At 45.8% G+C, this 18,354-nt stretch overlaps 1 protein-coding gene, 2 long non-coding RNA genes and 1 pseudogene across 4 annotated transcripts; 3 read left to right on the plus strand and 1 right to left on the minus strand.

The window, feature by feature from the left end:
• Positions 1–84: 84 nt before the first annotated feature.
• On the minus strand, positions 85–2,858 carry LOC112937019 (uncharacterized). Its single transcript, XR_010737842.1, has 5 exons — positions 2,381–2,858; positions 1,748–2,040; positions 1,030–1,076; positions 765–881; positions 85–250 (listed from the first exon to the last, which is right to left on the minus strand). It is a non-coding gene; the product is annotated as an uncharacterized lncRNA (long non-coding RNA).
• A 347-nt stretch (positions 2,859–3,205) lies between these two features.
• Positions 3,206–3,992, plus strand: LOC107279485 (uncharacterized). The gene is made up of 2 exons (XR_001541348.3): positions 3,206–3,459; positions 3,693–3,992. It is a non-coding gene; the product is annotated as an uncharacterized lncRNA (long non-coding RNA).
• A 4,223-nt stretch (positions 3,993–8,215) lies between these two features.
• LOC107276177 (putative glutaredoxin-C12) lies at positions 8,216–8,783 on the plus strand. The gene has a single exon (XM_015761251.3). The coding sequence runs from the start codon at positions 8,332–8,334 to the stop codon at positions 8,659–8,661; it is 330 nt and encodes a 109-aa protein (XP_015616737.1). The 5' UTR covers positions 8,216–8,331; the 3' UTR covers positions 8,662–8,783.
• Positions 8,784–16,997: 8,214 nt separating this feature from the next.
• LOC9269626 (glutaredoxin pseudogene) lies at positions 16,998–17,672 on the plus strand (annotated as a pseudogene). Its single transcript, NR_188972.1, has one exon. The product of NR_188972.1 is annotated as a glutaredoxin pseudogene (transcript).
• The last annotated feature ends 682 nt before the right edge of the window (positions 17,673–18,354 follow it).

Raw genomic sequence — 18,354 nt, forward strand, 5'->3', positions numbered from 1 at the left:
CATAAGCTCCCACTCCCACACTCATTTTCCTGGCAAGTGGCTAGTACACCAAGGCCACACGCTAGAGTGATCTAGAGCCTGCCCAAATGAAATGACATGAGAAGCCACATGAAGAACTTTGGAAGCACGATAGTTCTTCAGTAATATCTGCTTTACTGGTCAAGTTGACCAGTCAACACATCTATAAAGACATGAAATTCTAATACCTTCGATCTTTTGACATCAATTTACTGGTCATAACACAGCATATCTATAACACCAAGAGAACCAAAATTTGTCATCTTAAAGCAATTATTGGAACATTTAAAATAAAAGGAATGTATTGTGCAGGCCTATGTTTTGACAGACACATGAATTTGAAAATTTTCCAGTTTGATAGTTTGGAGCTAAAACTTGGGCTTGTGCAGGCCTGCGTTTTGAGATAAATTAAGCTAGTAATGTGTGATGTCATGCATAAATCATTCTGAACTTTAATAGTCTGAAACTTGCACGTGTATTGATTCTGAAATCTGAACATGGGCATGCATTTTTTTGTCAACCTATCTGCACAGATAGCTTCCATCCACTTTGAAGGAAGATCTGATAATGATATACTACAGTGCACAGATAAACACATCACTGCATATTTTGGTCCAAATATAAGAATGCTTATTACACAAACACTATAAGATGGCACAATCCAGTTCATGAAAGGAAAACACTGATTTTTTTTTCCTATGAAAAACAAAAGGTGCAATTACAGAATAAAAAGCAACAAATTTTACCTGGAAGCGCTAATGTGTTGAAGCGCTGCAGCACCCTTCCCCTGCCCTCGCCCTTGATCTGTTGGCAGGTTCTTCACTGCACTGAATTGAACTTTGCATTCACCTGTCAACTTAGCACTTATAGACAGAAATGTCCCGAATAGGATAATGTCATTTATGAATGGTGCCGCTATAATATTCCAGCTATTGAAAGGAGAAAGTGTAAAATATGGTTATCAAATCAAGAAGACTGTCTATTTAAATGAGAAGCGGAAAAAATTCATACTCATTAGTCAACTGAATAGCGATTTGAGTAGGAAGCATATCATCCTCCTAGGGAAAGAAACGTGCAAACATCAAAAAAACCGTTTCGCATCAAAGTGAAAAAATCACAGATACACAACCATGACAGGCTCAACAGCATATGAAGCTAACAATTAACAGCATGACGAATCGGGGAAATATCCAGGCACCCATCACAATGCAATGCAACAGATTCGTGTATGAATCAGGGATTAGTGGTGGCGGTGACCACCCAATTACCAGGACAGGCTCAACAGCATATGAATCAGGGATTAGTGTAATTTTTGCTCGCATATTGACTAAATTTCATTGAGTGGAGGTCTTCTCTCACATTTATAGAATTCAGGTGTGGTTTATCACCATGAATTCCCATCAGCAATTACGCTGATCATCAGAACTTAACATGAGACACTTACCATGAGGAAGTATATATATAATCACATCCAAAATTTTATGTCTAATGTGAGCACCTAGCCAGTAAAACAACTACCAGGATCATGACCAAACAGAGAAACAGTATGTTAATACCATAGGAGAAGTCGTTGTAGTGATGAGTGTGCACCACATGTAAATGCGGCATCACAGATCAATAAATTGACAGACACAACATAGATCAACAATATTTCCATTGCATGTTAAAAAATTGATATCGCAGAAATTAATCAAGTAAAAACAGGACAAACAGAAGAAACTGGTCTTACTTTCACAGTAGGGAAGAGTACCCGGGTGATGAAGGAACCTGACGTCCTGAAGAAGAGTGAGCTTGTGTCCAGTGGCAAGATTTCACTTCAGATCTATGCCGTTTGTGAGATAATAATTTAAATACCATGGGTAGGTACAGGATCGATACTCTCGCATCTTTTGAAGCCTAGCTTCCTTGTCGTCAGCACTAAGATTAATTTCTTGTCGTCAGCACTAAGAGCAGCATATCGCTCCCTAGCACGCTTCCGCGTAAGTTAAATCAGAGTTAAATTAGTGATGCCGCCAAGTGTACCTGCAGAAACTTCTACAGAAATCATTTCACAACATAGCAACAGTACGAAGCAGCGAGACGAAAAGGGAGAAAACAGATAATGTCCACAAATCAGATACACATTGTAGATATACCTTCAACAGGAAACTGTTTCTTTTACTTAAAACGAAACTGTCCAACTGATACTTTCACATACATTTTGATTACAGCTCGAACAAAGCAGTACAGTGCTAAAATCACTTTGAAAAGTGAATTGGTTTCTGGACATTTGCTCAACAAATTTATGAACTTTAGTTGATTTGTAACTTTTCTAGATGGGGGATGTCTAACAATCGAACGCCATATAAGAAATTTTGTTTACCTTTTGTAGATGGGAATGTCACTCGGTGATGGAGGGGAGACGGGCGACCAGAGTACTGCATCCACCTGCCGACAGCAACCAGCGACGACCGGAGGACTGGCGGGCAGCTTCCGGTGTGGCGCGAAAGGGACCGTGGTGGAGATCGACGGAGAGGAGCGCTGGGTCGGCGACGTGCTGGGGGAGGACGGCGATGGCGGTGGCGAGGACAGCAGTGGGGGAGGGAGCTGGTGTGGGAGGGATGAGGCGAGGAGCTAGGTCGGCGACGCTGTGGAGGAGGACGGCGATGGCGGCGCTGGGTCGGCGACGCGGTGGGGGAGGACGGCGATGATTGACGCGGTGGGGGAGGAAGGCGATGGCGGCGCTGGGTCGGCGACGAGGTGGGGAGGACGGCGATGGCGGGGAGGATCGAAGGCGACGGCGGCGGATGCGATGGATGCGGGCGCGATCCCCCGATGCGTGAGGGATGAGCCGGGGAGCTGGGTGGGGATCGCTGCGCCGTTGGATTTAGCGATCCGACGGCTCATACTCCGCGTGTCTGGCAGGGTCGGAGTCACCACCACCACTGCGGAATTTTAAAGTAGTAGATATATATATATATATATATTATATATATATATATACATATATACATATATATATAGGAAATACTCCCAGGAGTACGTACTCCTGCTCTCATCCACCGTCCATTAGTAACCAGCCGATCGAGCCCGCTAGCGGGTCCAAATTCCTAACCTGTTTTGATTTTTTCGAAAAATTGTTTTCTCGTAATACTTAATCAAGCCGCACTAATCGGATCCATCCCGAACTTCTCGCATTAATATCGCTTTCCCAGACCGTGGTGCTTATAAGCAAATCGGTGGATCGGGGAGGCGACGGCGCCGCGATCCATCAGCGACTCAGGAGGCTGCAGCGTTCACCAGTGGCGGCGATGGCATGCCTGTCAAGGCGATGGGCCGAGCGCGGCCGCGGCGTCTGCCGGAGGACGACAACAGCGATCCATCGGCAATCCTGTGCGCGCGGCCGTGCGTCAACGGTGTGGAGATGTCTGCCCGTGTCGCCGTTCGGCGATATTTTCCAAGGTGAGGTGCTGTTGATCCATTGATCGTATCTATTCCCAGGCAACTGTGAAATCCTTCCTATTTTTCTTTGATTTTTCTTCTCGTTGATCGAGCGTTTTCTTCCCTTTTTCGTATTTCCTGTTAACTTGTGAATTTATGTTTTAGGATGCGTAGATTTGGGGTTCAGAGATGAATTATTTCCAATGAATTAACTAGTTGAATGACTAAGCCCTAAATTTATTTGTTGCATGCAGGTGGTGGACGGCGGAGTAACATCACGGCGCAACGGGAAGATGGCTTTGTTCAGAAATTTTCGTTGCCTCGATGGATAGTTAATCTGTCTGTAGCAGTAGTTTGAGAATCCGGAATATTTCTCAGAGAAACAAATCTTTGTGATTCTCGTTGGTATTCAACTTTTTTATTTTTAAATTATGGGCGGGGTATGTGTATGAATTAAATAGCGTATATTTCTAGTATTCTGATTTTGATTGTACATTATTTTTAATCAGCATACGCTTCAATCCGAGTCTAAATTATAACAGCTCATTGATGCACTTCTTTTTCTTCATATTCTCATATCATTCATCCATTAGTCTGCAATTCTGCATCCTGCCTCTCTCCATCGCGGCTGTCGCTACTGGCATACTGCCATGCAAATTAAAACTGCATGCTACTGTGTAAGAGATACAGACCAGAAATCAGAGAATATACTTTGTTTAAGAAATATGTGCTCACTCCTAGAAGATATCAGTATATACCCACTCCAAAGAAGATATCAGTATATACTCAGTCCAAAAAGAGATCAGTAGATACTTCCTCCAAGAAAAGATAAGTATATATACTCACTCCTAGAAGTTACCAGTATATACTTACTCAAAAAAGATATCAGTATGTACTTCCTCCAAGGAAAGATCAGTACAAGTTATCAGTATATACTTACTCAAAAAAGATATCAGTATATACTTACCTCCAAAGAAAGATCAGTACATACTCATTCCAAGAGGAGATCAGTATATACTTTTACTTACTCAAAAAATACATCAGTATGTACTTCCTCCAAGGAAAGATCATTACATACTCATTCCAAGAGGAGATCGGTATATATACTTCATCCAAGAAAAGAGCAGTACATACTCATTCCAATAGATCGGTATACTGACATTAATAAAGAAGGTTATATACTGGTATTAAATGATAAAAAGTATGCACTCCTACTAAATAAAAAGTAGTATATATATACCGTACTACCTCCGAACAAAGTTGTTTATGTACTGTTACAACTATATAAAAGGTACTCCAGTATATATACGGCAGCTACTACTACGTAAACTAGTATATATATACAGCTAAGCATTGCTTTTTTTACGGGGAAAAAGTTGTAATACTGTTCATTCTGAATTCTCAGTATATACTGTTAATTTGTGAATCTAATCAGTGACATATACTACTTTTTAAACAGTACGTACACCGAGGAAAAAAAAGTATATACTCAACCATATTAAAATTTGAACCTGATGTATGTGGTTATGTACCGGGCTGACTGCATGCATGCAGAATTCAAAAAACAAAAACAGAAGCGAATGGTAATTTATTTTTCCCTTTTAATCTAATTATTTATTATCAACTAATGGATATCCACTAAGAAGAGGGAGTACATACACCTGGGAGTACAAAATGGTCATCCTATATATATATATACATATACATATATATATGTATGTATATATATATATATATGTATATATGTATGTATGTATATATATATATATGTATGTATGTATATATATATGTATGTATGTATGTATATATATATATATATATATATATATATATATATATATATATATATATATATGTATGTATATATATATATATATATATATATATATATATATGTATGTATATATATATATATATATATATATATATATATGTATATATATATATATAACATATTGCAGCATATAGGGTCATGTAACGCTCTGCTTTTCGCGAGACGTTAAAAACTAATTTAAATAAAATCCTAATTGCGAAAATTTCGTTTTTTTATGCGAGTCTAAGCTGAGCCTGCGTGACGCTGTCCCGTATTCGCATGTAAGGACCGATTATGTGGGAAATTCATCAAGCATAACAAAGTGCAACCACAAGGTGGAATGGGACACCCTGGCTAAGTAATTAGTCGGTTTAGGGAAACCTCGTATGCCAATAGTTGGGGAACGCCGGGGCGAGGTCGGTTGGTGCCAATCCAGGTTCCTGGTAAGGCAAAGACGAGAAGCTTGCTAAATTACCGATCGAGGTGGTTGGAGTTTGATTTGTGAAAACCAAAAATGCCTGTATTTATGTGAGGATTTGATCCTTCTATGTGATATGAGGTAACCCTGGGTCGGCTTGGGAAAGGCTTTGTTGCGAACCTCCGATACCGACGGGTGTTCGGAATAAGTTCGTATCTTGAGGGTAAAGTGTACCCCTCTACAGAGGTTAACTAACTGTTCGAACAGCCGTGCCCATAGTCATGGGCAGATGTGAGGTGTTTCCCGTTGCGTAGATTTGTTTACCTGTGCTTTGTAAAAAGTTGTTGCGGATTGAGAATCGTCACCAGAATCAGCATATGTAGCAGATATATGACCTGAGTGGTCAGAAACAAATCTGTGTGATTCGGGATGTCTGCGGCCATCATAGACTAGACTTTCCGAGTGGAAGCGGATTGCTTTGCTGCGCGGCAGCAGGACTCTGGGAGTCCAGGAAAATGAAAAAGACCCTAGGAGCCGATTAATCAAGTGAAATGGCTCTGGGAGCCGAGAAGTAATGATCTGACCTGGGAGGTCGGTACATTACCATTTGAGTTGTTGAAAAGCATCTCTCAAGTCGAATCGAGATGCAAGTCTCTTTTCGATCCAAACTTAAGAAGAAATAAATCACTTAGTAATTTCAAAATGGATTTCAAACAAAGAATTTGCAAAACAATCTTGCCTCTCTTCCAAGCTTGCATTAAACACCTAAGTTCCCCTGACTTGCTAAGTACGAAAGTACTCACCCTTGCTCTATATAAATATATATAGTTCCTCCGCCTTGAAGTGGAGATAAAGTGAAGTGAAGATTAGGGTTTCGTCATGGTTCCCAGCTGTCGCTTGTGGTGTTGGGTGTTAGCCCATTGGTCCCGCTGCTGCTGTTGTTGGTGTTTGCCTCGTCCGTGTCATTAGTTGTATTCTCAGGCTGTCCTGAGATGCAACCTAAGTCAAGGTAAATAAATCCTCTATTTATTTTAAAGATTACAATGATTCATATTCGTCACCGTGGGTACCAGCGCTATGTCAATTCGCCAAGGTCTACATCATCACCAGACTGCCCAAACATGCTAGCCAGCAGTGTCGTCGTGCACAGCAAGCAATGGCCACACCCCATAAGCCATCACCGTAGTGAGTGCTAGCACGAAAACAGGGTTTAATATGTATTGGTTATGTTATTTCTATCAGGGGTACCGATAGGACTGAAATTTCCAAAATTTCAATTCGAAGTAATTTGAAATTTGAACGAAAATTGGTCAAATCTGAATAAACTTTAGTAAATTCACGAAAATTTGAAAAATCCAAAGAAATCGGGCAAAATAATTTTCTATCGGGGTGGCGTCCAATTGACCATGAAATTTAATATTATTCCGGAATTTTGAAACCTGCACGACAATGCTACGGCCGCCGCACCTGTGAACGCCAACCGCAGCAACTCCGGACGAACAAAATAAAGGTCGCGACTTGTTGCCGGAGTAGTGGCAGTGTACAGTGACCTACTGTGTTCTAGCTAGTGTGCGTGTGCTGCAGGAAGAAGAAGATGCGATACTATTCTGAAGGAATCTGATATATATGGTGGTATTGGCCGCTTTGGTTTCTCTAGACTCTAGTGGACTACCTTTCTGAAAACCACCGCGCGATCGATGCAGATGCAGGAGTGTGTTTCTGTCTGAACTCTGAAGTTTGAACGGTTTTCAGAAATATGTAAACCAGCAGGAGAGTATGCGCCGACTTCAGAATTGCAAAGCAGAATATATGCATGCATGGATCGCATTTTCACAATGATTTCCATTGTAGAATTGCTGGCCGACGGATTCTTTGCTAGGTATATATATCTGCAAAATATATATCTGCAGTCTGCTAGCTTTTTTAGCTCCTGGAAGAAATGTTTCGGACCGAATTATATTCTGAATCAGAACAAACTTAGTCTTCAGCAATATGTGGCACTAAGTACATTTACAATTGTAAATGTTTGTAAATGTGGTCTCAATTTTCGAGATTTGGAGGGGGAAAGAAGTCCCTTCAAATATTTTTAAGAAGAAATTGTAAGCATGTTGTCGAAACTATACACCCCTTACCACTACACTATCGAGTGCATCTCTGAAATGTTTAACTTTCAAACAGCTTGACGAAATTCCGTCAAAAGATAGCCTGTTTCGTCGGCTGCGTTGCGATTGGTTATGATATGATTATCCTCAGAGCCGTTTGGATCGATGGGTAGATTTCTCACAAGTCAAATCACGATTAGGTGTTATTCCGATTCGCTGATGCGATACATAAAAACAAGCTAGCATGGCCTGGAACAATTATCTAGTAGAATCCAGTGCACACGCGCAATCTCAATCGCCACACTTTTTCACGATCGACTTCAATTCAGTGTGCGCGTCGATTAGCAAACATGCATTTCATCTGCAGATTCTGGCCAGCTATATTATGCGACAACTAAACTGATAATCTGACACAGCCATTGATCGATCAACTATAAATAGGGATGAAGAAACCATGCACACCACAACACACAAATCATCAACAAGCTCACAACCCAAGCTAGACAGGAGAAGCTTCTAGAACCTTCCAGAAGGTAGCTAGCTAATCGATCGATCGATCAATGGCGGAGATGGTGGCGAGGCTGGCGTCGGAGAGGGCGGTGGTGGTGTTCACCAAGAGCGGCTGCTGCATGTGCACCGCGGTGACGACGCTGCTCGGCGAGCTCGCCGTCAGCGCCGCCGTGCACGAGCTCGACAGGGAGCCGCTCGGGAAGGAGATGGAGAGGGAGCTCGCCAGGAGGCTCTACGGCTCCGGCGGCCGCGGCGGGCCCGCCGTGCCGGCGGTGTTCATCGGCGGGAGCCTCGTCGGCGGCACCAGCAAGGTGATGACCGTGCACCTCAAGGGGGAGCTCGTGCCAATGCTCAAGAGTGCCGGTGCACTGTGGCTTTGAGATTACTGTGATTAGTTACTGATATGAGTTAATTACTTCAAGAAAATCTATTATATTATATTATTAAAGGAATAGAAAAAGGAGCCTCCACGTTCGCTCTCATGGCCTAGAAATTCTCACGTTAATCGGAGAAAAAGAAAAAGCAGAGTCCATATAGAAATACATTTAGAAATAGCTGAAATTTGGAATTAAAAATTAAGGAACATTAGAAGAGGAGACTAGAGTCCATATAGAAATACAATTTAGAAATAGTTGAAATTCGGAATTAAAAAATAAGAAATATTAGAAGAGGAGACTAGAGTCCATATAGAAATACAATTAGGAAATAACTGAAAGTCGGAATTAAAAATAAGGAATATTAGAAGTAGAGTATAGAGTTCATATAGAAATACAATTAGGAAATAGCTGAAATTCGGAATTAAAAAATAAGGAATATTAAAAGAGGATACTAGAGTCCATATAGAAATACAATTAGGAAATAGCTGTAATTCGGAATTAAAAAATAAGGAATATTAAAAGAGAAGACTAGAGTCCATATAGAAATACAATTAGAAAATAACTGAAATTCGGAATTAAAAAATAAGGAATATTAGAAGTAAAGTATAGAGTCCATATAGAAATACAATGAAGAAAAAAAGGAAATTTGGAATTAAAAAATAAGGAATATTAGAAGTAGAGTATAGAGTCCATACATGAATTTGAAACTAACTAAAATTCGGAATAAATGTGATAAAATTAAAAGTAGAGTTTAGAGTCCGTATAAAAATACAATTTACAAATAACTAAAATTCGAAATTAAGAAAAACATGGGAAGAAGAGTTTAAAGTCAATATAGGAATACAATTTAGAAGTAACTGAAATTTGAAATTAAAAATTAAAGAATATTGAAAGATGAGTTTAGAGTCCACATAGAAATACAATTAGAAATAATAAAAATTTAGAATTAAAAAAAATAAAAGACGAGTCTAGAGTCCATAAAGGAATATATATAATTTATAGATAACTAAAATTTGATAGTAAAAATAATTAATAACTAACACGTATATAAAATACAATATGAATATTACACATTAGTAGTTTCGTAAAGTTATTGCAAAATTTAAAATTATGTTGTCATTGTAATATATTTTAATAATATAATGAGAAAACATATATGCTATTATATGAGAGAAAATATAATGATGCTAGCCGCGCAATCTGCGCGGGCCTCCATGCTAGTTACCATGGAAACCTATAGCTTAACTGAACTTTGTACTTAGAAGAGAGGAGAGAGAGAGAGAGAGTACCAAAATTATTGCATAGTTGCAAGTTTTGCCTTTTTAGGAGAATACACATGTATGTATATAGTTCCTTCTTTTTTCCCGCAGCTCCTGAAACTTGATTCGAGAAAGCGGCTTCGTCAGGATATCTGCAAGTTGCCCTTCTGTGCCGATGTAACTCGGTGTGATTTCCCCATTCTCCACGGCTTCACGAATGAAATGAAATTTTGTTTGAATGTGCTTACTTCGATCGTGAAAAACAGGGTTCTTCATCAGGGCCAGAGCGGATTGGTTGTCCACCCTGAGATCGACGACTTCAGTTGCTGCATTCCTGAGGTCACCGAGGAGCCGGGCAAGCCAAATGCCCTGGCATGCAGCTGTTGCAGCTGCAATATACTCAGATTCACAGGAGGAGAGTGCTACAACTCTCTGTTTTTGAGACTGCCAGCTAACAGGATTTTTGCCGAGAAAGAAAATTACTCCTGTGGTGCTCTTGCGAGTGTCAATGTCTCCAGCCATATCACTGTCACTGTAACCCTGCAGTCCTCCTTCAACTTCCTTCACATAGCGGCACCCAAGATGAATGGTACCAGCAACATACCTTATGATGCGCTTCACTGCCGCCAAGTGTTCGTCCGTGGGTTTCTCCATGAAACGACTGACATAACCAACCGAATATGCAAGGTCTGGTCGGGTGTTCACCAGATAGCGCAAGCTTCCCACTAGACTTCTGTATTCTGTCGCATCAACTAGCGATCCTGCACTTTCCTTGCTCAGCTTTAGACGTGGTTCCATCGGTGTTGCACAGGGGTTGCAGCCGGTGAGCCCAGCCTTCTCCACAATACGCGACGCATACGCTGCTTGCTTTAAAGTGATGATTCCAGCTTCTTGATGTACCTCGATCCCAAGATAAAAACTCAAAGGACCAAGATCACTCATCTTAAATTCAGCCTTCATCTGCTCTTTGAATCCCTTGATCATGCCACTGTCACCCCCGACAATTACCAGATCATCCACATACACACCGACGAGCAGTCGCCCACTGCCATCGCCGCGCGCGTACAGCCCATGCTCCAACGGGCTCTGCTTGAAGCCAAGTTTCTTCAGTGTGCAGTCTAGCTTGGTGTTCCAAGCTCTGGGTGCTTGGCGAAGACCATACAGCGCCTTATCAAGCCTGTAAACCTTGTTCTCCTGTCCATCGATCTCAAACCCCGGTGGCTGAACAACATACACCTCCTCAATCAGTTCCCCATTGAGGAACGCTGATTTAACGTCCATATGATGCACCATCCAACCTTCCTGCGCAGCGAGAGCGAGCAACAAACGAACAGAATCAAGACGAGCAACAGGAGCGAATACCTCATCAAAGTCAATTCCAGCCCTCTGCACGTAGCCCTTTGCCACCAATCTCGCCTTGTGTTTGACGACGACGCCCTGAGCATCTTTCTTCAGTTTATACACCCATTTCAGCCCAATTGGCCGATGTCCCGAAGGCAGATCGACGAGCCTCCAGGTCTTGTTCTCCTCTATCGAAGAGATTTCATCGAGCATTGCCCGACGCCAATCCTCGTCGCGTTCAGCTTGAGCGAACGTTGCCGGTTCTTCTCCGCTCACCATCATCAGCTCTTCCTGGACCTCACGATTAGCGAGACCTGGCAGCATGGCCGGCCCCAGCACATTGTCCATCGTGCGGAAACGGAGTGGTGCGTCGTCGTGGTCTGCATCAAGATTAGCAGCTGCTCCAGTTGGTGGCGACACAAATTCAACCGCCGGCGCATCGCCATGCACCGAAGGTGTTCGGCCGGCTGTCGGTGAGTCTGATGGCGTTTGCGGCGATGATGAAGATCGAGCAGGCGGCTCCCCAGCGTCTTGGCGTGTTCCTGACAGCGAGCCAGGATGGTACACCGTGGTGTACTCAACGACGAAGTCGGTGTCGAGATCAGCGGCCGCCTCAGCATCCCAGTCCCACTGGGCTGCTTCGTCGAAGACGATGTCACGGGAGATGTGAACACGCCGAGTAGCCGGATCATAGGCGCGATACGCCTTGGACCCCGGCTCGTAGCCGACAAAGATCATTGGACGACTCCTGTCATCCAGTTTCTTCAGGTTCGGGGTGGTCGTCTTCACGTGTGCCACACACCCAAACGTGCGCAGATGGTGCACGGCCGGCGGAACGCCGTTCCACAGCGCGTACGGGGTCTTGCCGCCGATACCCTTGGACGACGACCTGTTGAGCAGATACACGGCGGTATTTATCGCCTCTCCCCAAAACATACCTGGCAGCCCCTTCACCTTGAGCATACTCCGCGCCGTGCCCACCACGGATTGGTTTCGCCGCTCGACAACGCCGTTCTGTTGCGGAGAGTAGGGCGCCGTGAGCTCGCGCCGCATTCCCAGCTCGGCGCAGTACTCGGCGAACTGTGTAGACGTGAATTCTCCCCCGCGATCCGTCCGCAACGCGCGGAGCTTGCGTCCACTCTTCCTTTCTGCCACCGCCTGAATACGCTTGATGGCAGCCGGCGCCGCATCTTTGGTGGAGAGGAGGGCGACCCACATGTACCGGCTGTAGTCGTCGACGAGTAGAAGGAAATAGCGGTTGCCACTGGGTGTCGCCGGCGTGATCGGTCCACAGAGATCTCCATGTAGCAGCGCCAGCGGCTCGTCAGACCGGCAAAGTGCCTGCCGCGGGAACGGCGACCTCCGGTGTTTCCTGGCGAGACAGGCCTCACAGACCTGATCAACCTGTGACAAACATGGTAGACCACGTACCAGCTCCTCCTTTCCCATCTTGCAGAGCGCCCTGAAGTTTATGTGCCCGAGGCGAGCATGCCAGCGCCACGCGTCTTCGTCGGCGTGTGCCGCCAAACAGACCGGGCGCGCCAGGTTGATGTCAAGCATGTACAGTCGCCCTGGGGTGCGAGGGATCCGGGCAAGCAGACGCCGCTGCTCATCCCAGACCCGCATGATGCCATCCTCTGCCAGCACTTTGAAGCCGGTCTCATCCAATTGCCCAATGCTGATAATATTGGCAGCAAGACGGGGAAGATAATAGGTGTTCGACAGAGTGCGGTGCTCACCATTCTTGCAGGCAAAGAGAATTGTGCCCCGTCCTGCGATCCGGACCACGGATCCATCGCCGAGTCGCACGTTCCCGGTGATGTTCGTGTCGAGGTCGGCGAACGCCATCCTGCTGCCCGTCATATGGTTTGACGCGCCGGAATCCATAATCCAGCGCCCGGGATCATGGTCAGCCGCGTCGTCGAGCGCTGCAAATACTTTCATCTCCACGAGTTCCACCACGGCTTGGTGGGGCGGTGTGGGCGTGTCGCCCTCCGGTGCCGCCGCGTCGACCGTGTCAACGCAGCCGCCGGTGAGCAACATCAAGGTGTGCTCTTCTTCATCCTCCTGGGCGACGTGAGCCTGTTCTTCGCGCTTGGACTTGCTCCTGCAGTCCTTCGCCCAGTGCCCAAGTTTGCCGCAATTTCGGAATTTGTCTCCCTTGCGCGCCGAACCAGAGTTCGTGCTCTCGGGGCTCGCAGTCCCGCCGCCACCAGTGCGCCCTCTCCCGCCACGGCGCTTGCCGCGGCCGCCAGAGCCGCCCGAGTCACCCCGCTTTGCCTCTTGATCCTTCTTCTTCTGACGTTCAGCCCACTCCTCCTCAGTTAGGTACAGCTTCCCATCGGCGGTGTGCGACGAGGATTGCCCAGAATCCTCAGCGGCTTTTAGTCTGCCAGTAACTTCCTCCATGGACAGAGTAGAGATATCGAGAAGAGTTTCAATAGACAAGATGAGTTGATTGAACCTGGGACGAGCTACCCGAAGGTACTTTTCGACGACTTTATCAGCAGGTTCAGGATCACCGAGGGTTGCAAGTTGGTTGACGATGGTTGTGAGCCGTAGAGCGAAATCTTCCACGGTCTCGTCACCGCGGAACGCAAGCGATTCATACTCAGAGCGCACTTTCTGTGCACTCGCCTTGCGAATCCGGTCGTTGCCGACTCGCATTGTCTTGATGCATTCCCAGGCTTCCCGGGCCGACGCTTTGGTCGCCAGGGTGCCAATCATCTCCGGCGGCACGGCACTGCAGATAGCGTCAAGAGCCATCCGGTCCTCATGCAGAGGGACGTCCACGCCGTCGGGCTCGATCGCCGCCCACAGGCAGCGAGCCTGCAGCTTGATCTTCATCAGTAGCGCCCAGTCGTTGTAGTTGGTCTTGGTCAGCAGCGGGTAGTTCACCGAGCCGCCTCCTTCTTTCACCACGCGGTGGATCACCAGCCCGCGGTCACCCCCGCCGCTGCCCGTGGCGCGGCCGCCGGAGTCATGAGGAGTGCGCACGATCGGTGACGACGAGCGACGACGCGGCATGAAGACGCCTTCCAATGCGCGGTCACGAGTCCACTTCCTAAACCGTGCTCTGATACCAATTGTTAGGAATTTCCCCAGCGATCGCTAGCAGGAAACCAGACGAACACAATGCACGCGTACTGTGGCTAAACCTGCAAATTCGCAGAACAGAGGAAACAGAGCAAATTTTGTGCAGCGCTTAACTCAGCTGCTTTTCTGTTTACTTCCATATATAAAGGAACGAATACAACGGAAACAACTAACCACCAAGACCACTTCTCACGCCATGCTCTAGCTGCGTCCATCCCCACAACCACACGACGTGATCCGAGCTCCCAGCACAAGACGCGGGCAACGAGCTAAACTCGGATACCCTCATAACAGACTCCACACGATGGCTATCACACAACACGTGAGCTCATGCGTTTATTCGAAAAAAAAAAACGGAAACATGCAGATAACTAATCAACTAACTAACCGTGGCACACAAGATTACTGCTAACAATGAGGATATATCCAACAACCTGGGTAGGTACTGAATCTAGGCCGTCCAACATAATAGAATTGACGGCTGAGATCTTTGAGTACCTCTGGGTGCCATATGATTTCTGCAATGGTACCGGCCAAAAAAGGAGTGGAAGGGTAAAAATATATTTTCGCGTTTGAATGAGGGTGAGAAAATATATGTTCGGGTGTGGGAGGCAGCGGTGCGGGCAAAGCTCGCTAGCAAACCTCTGACTCCAACACCACCCTTCCTCCAAGCTAGTCGATCGGGTACAGTCTCACTGTTGATTTCTGCACCCCTCGCTGCCCTTCCCCAACCTCGCCGGCCAAATCCAAAGCCACCCTTCCTCCCAAGCTCTCAACATGAACCAGGAGCAGCCCTTCCCCCAAGCTCGTTGGATCCTGGTTCACCAAACAACCTTCGTCTCCTGTGCCACCCTCTCACTAGATAGACTCGGGCTCACTAAGGACCTTTGCCTCTCACGTTAGCCTCTCACCGGTCATATTTTGGCTTGCCGACGACCTCCTCCTACCTTGTTGCCCTTCTCCCCAACCTGTGGCATCAAGGAGGTAGGAGCACATGTGCAGTGGATGAGATGGGGTACCCTCAATGAGCTCGTGGCAGGGAAGTGACGTAGTATCCATCGTACCCCTATAGAATGAACAACTTGATTTTGTTTGGTACCTGATAGTACCAGTACCTGGAGGTACCGCTTGGTGAACCATAAAACTCTCTAAATATATATATTGAGTTTTGTTCCGGTCCAGCAGGTGGTACCCCGAGGTATTGGTACCACCAGGTACCAAACGAAATCCGTCCATTCAATCAACAGGGATACGATCGGGATCGGGTGCCCTCCTTCGTGCGCGGCTTGACTCCACTCAGCAAGGAGACGAATGTCGAATTAATAGACGCCACCATCGCATAGGCGGAGACTGAAACGGGGTTTTCACTCTAGTCCCAATGCGACATGGAGCAGGATAGTATGGCAACGCCTCCAGGGCAGAGGGAGATGATGCCCGAGGACATCACTGTCGTTGAGCCAAGCAAAGCTTTTGCCCAGCATTACACCATAGCCAATTCGCCAAGGTCTGCATCATCACCAGTCTGCCCAAACATGCTAGCCAGCAGTGTAGCCGTGAGTCGCTAGTGTCGTCGTGCACAGCGAGCAATGGCCACACCCCATAAGCCATCGCCGTAGTGAGTGCTAGCACGAAAACAGGGTTTAATATGATCGGTTAGGTTATTTCTATTAGGGGTACCGGTAGGACTGAAATTTCCAAAATTTCCAAAATTTGAACGAAAATGGTCAAATCTGAATAAACTTTAGTAAATTCACGAAATTTTGAAAAATCCAAAGAAATCGGGCTAGATAATTTTCTATCGGGGTGGCGTCCAATTGATCCTGAAATTTAATATTATTCCGGAATTTTGAAACCTCCACGACAATGCTACGGCCGCCGCACCTGTGAACGCCAACCGCAGCAACTCCGGACGAACAAAATAAAGGTCGCGACTTGTTGCCGGAGTAGTGGCAGTGTACAGTGACCTACTGTGTTCTAGCTAGTGTGCGTGTGCTGCAGGAAGAAGAAGATGCGATACTATTCTGAAGGAACCTGATATGATATATATGGTGGTATCGGCCGCTTTGGTTTCTCTAGTTCACTACCTTTCTGAAAACCACCGCTCGATCGATGCAGGATTGTGTTTCTGTCTGAACTCTGAAGTTTGAACGGTTTTCAGAAATATATGCATGCATGGATCGCATTTTCACAATGATATCCATTGTAGAATTGATGGCCGACGGATTCTTTGCTAGGTATATACATCTGCAGTGCGTTCGCAAAATATATATCTGCAGTCTGCTAGCTTGTTTAGCTCCTGGAAGAAATGTGTCCGAATTATATTCTGAATCAGAACAAACTTCAGTCTTCAGCAATATGTGGCACTAAGTACATTTACAATTGTAAATGTTTGTAAATGTGGTCTCAATTTTCGAGATTTGGAGGGGGAGAGAAGTCCCTTCAAATATTTTTAAGAATAAATTATAAGTATGTTGGGGATTAAACACGGGACCTTACCACTCTACTATCGAGTACATCTCTGAAATGTTTAACTTTCAAACAGCTTGACGAAATTCCGTCAAAAGATAGCCTGTTTCGTCGGCTGCGTTGCGATTGGTTATGATATGATTATCCTCAGAGCCGTTTGGATCGATGGGTAGATTTCTCACAAGTCAAATCACGATTAGGTGTTATTCCGATTCGCTGATGCGATACATAAAAACAAGCTAGCATGGCCTGGAACAATTATCTAGTAGAATCCAGTGCACACGCGCAATCTCTATCGCCACACTTTTTCACGATCGATTTCAATTCAGTGTGCGCGTCGATTAGCAAACATGCATTTCATCTGCAGATTCTGACAGCTATATTATGCGACAACTAAACTGATAATCTGACAGCCATTGATCGATCAACTATAAATAAGGAAGAAACCATGCACACCACAACACAAATCATCAACAAGCTCACAAAGCAAGCAAGCAAAGCTAGACAGAAGAAGCCTCTAGAACCTTCCAGAAGCAAGGTAGCTAATCGAACAATGGCGGAGATGGTGGCGAGGCTGGCGTCGGAGAGGGCGGTGGTGGTGTTCACCAAGAGCGGCTGCTGCATGTGCACCGCGGTGACGACGCTGCTCGGCGAGCTCGCCGTCAGCGCCGCCGTGCACGAGCTCGACAGGGAGCCGCTCGGGAAGGAGATGGAGAGGGAGCTCGCCAGGAGGCTCTACGGCTCCGGCGGCCGCGGCGGGCCCGCCGTGCCGGCGGTGTTCATCGGCGGGAGCCTCGTCGGCAGCACCAGCAAGGTGATGGCCATGCATCTCAAGGGGGAGCTCGTGCCAATGCTCAAGAACGCCGGTGCACTGTGGCTTTAATTTGAGATTAATTACTGTGGTTAATTAGTTACTGACCTGAGTTACCTGAAGAAAATTACCATGATGCCTATAGTTTAATTAACTAAACTTGTATTTAAAGAGAAAAGAAGAGAGAGAAAGAGAATGGTAAAAAAATATTGCAGAGTTTTATGTGCATGCAAGTTTTGCCCTTTTTAATTATGAGAATGTACAAAGTAATATATGTATGTGTATATATTTTTTTTAATAAAAGAACATGTATCAATATTCAATAGCAGAAAATCTATCATACGGTATTTCATGGAGACGGAATATTAGTACTGCCTTATCTCCTCTTCCCCTCTCTCTGTATCTCTTCCCCTCCACTCGCTCTCTCTCTCTCTGTCTCTTCCCCTCCACTCGATCTCTCTCTGTGACTACCACCCATGAGCACGGAGGCGGCGACGGTGACGACGGCGGCGGCAACGACGGCGACGACGACGACGACGACGGCGACGGCGACGACGACGACGACGCCCCCACGGACGACCTGGACGACAACCGGCGGGGCTCCCGACCACCACGGGCGACGGCCGCCGTCGAGAAGCCTCCCCATCAAGCTCCTCAAGCCGCTCCTCCTCTTCGTCGTCCTTGTCGCTGGCTTCCTCGTCGTTGCCGCCCTCCTCCTCCTCG

The sequence above is a fragment of the Oryza sativa genome, chromosome 11 (genome assembly GCF_034140825.1).
Source record: "Oryza sativa Japonica Group chromosome 11, ASM3414082v1".
Taxonomy (NCBI): Eukaryota; Viridiplantae; Streptophyta; class Magnoliopsida; order Poales; family Poaceae; genus Oryza; species Oryza sativa.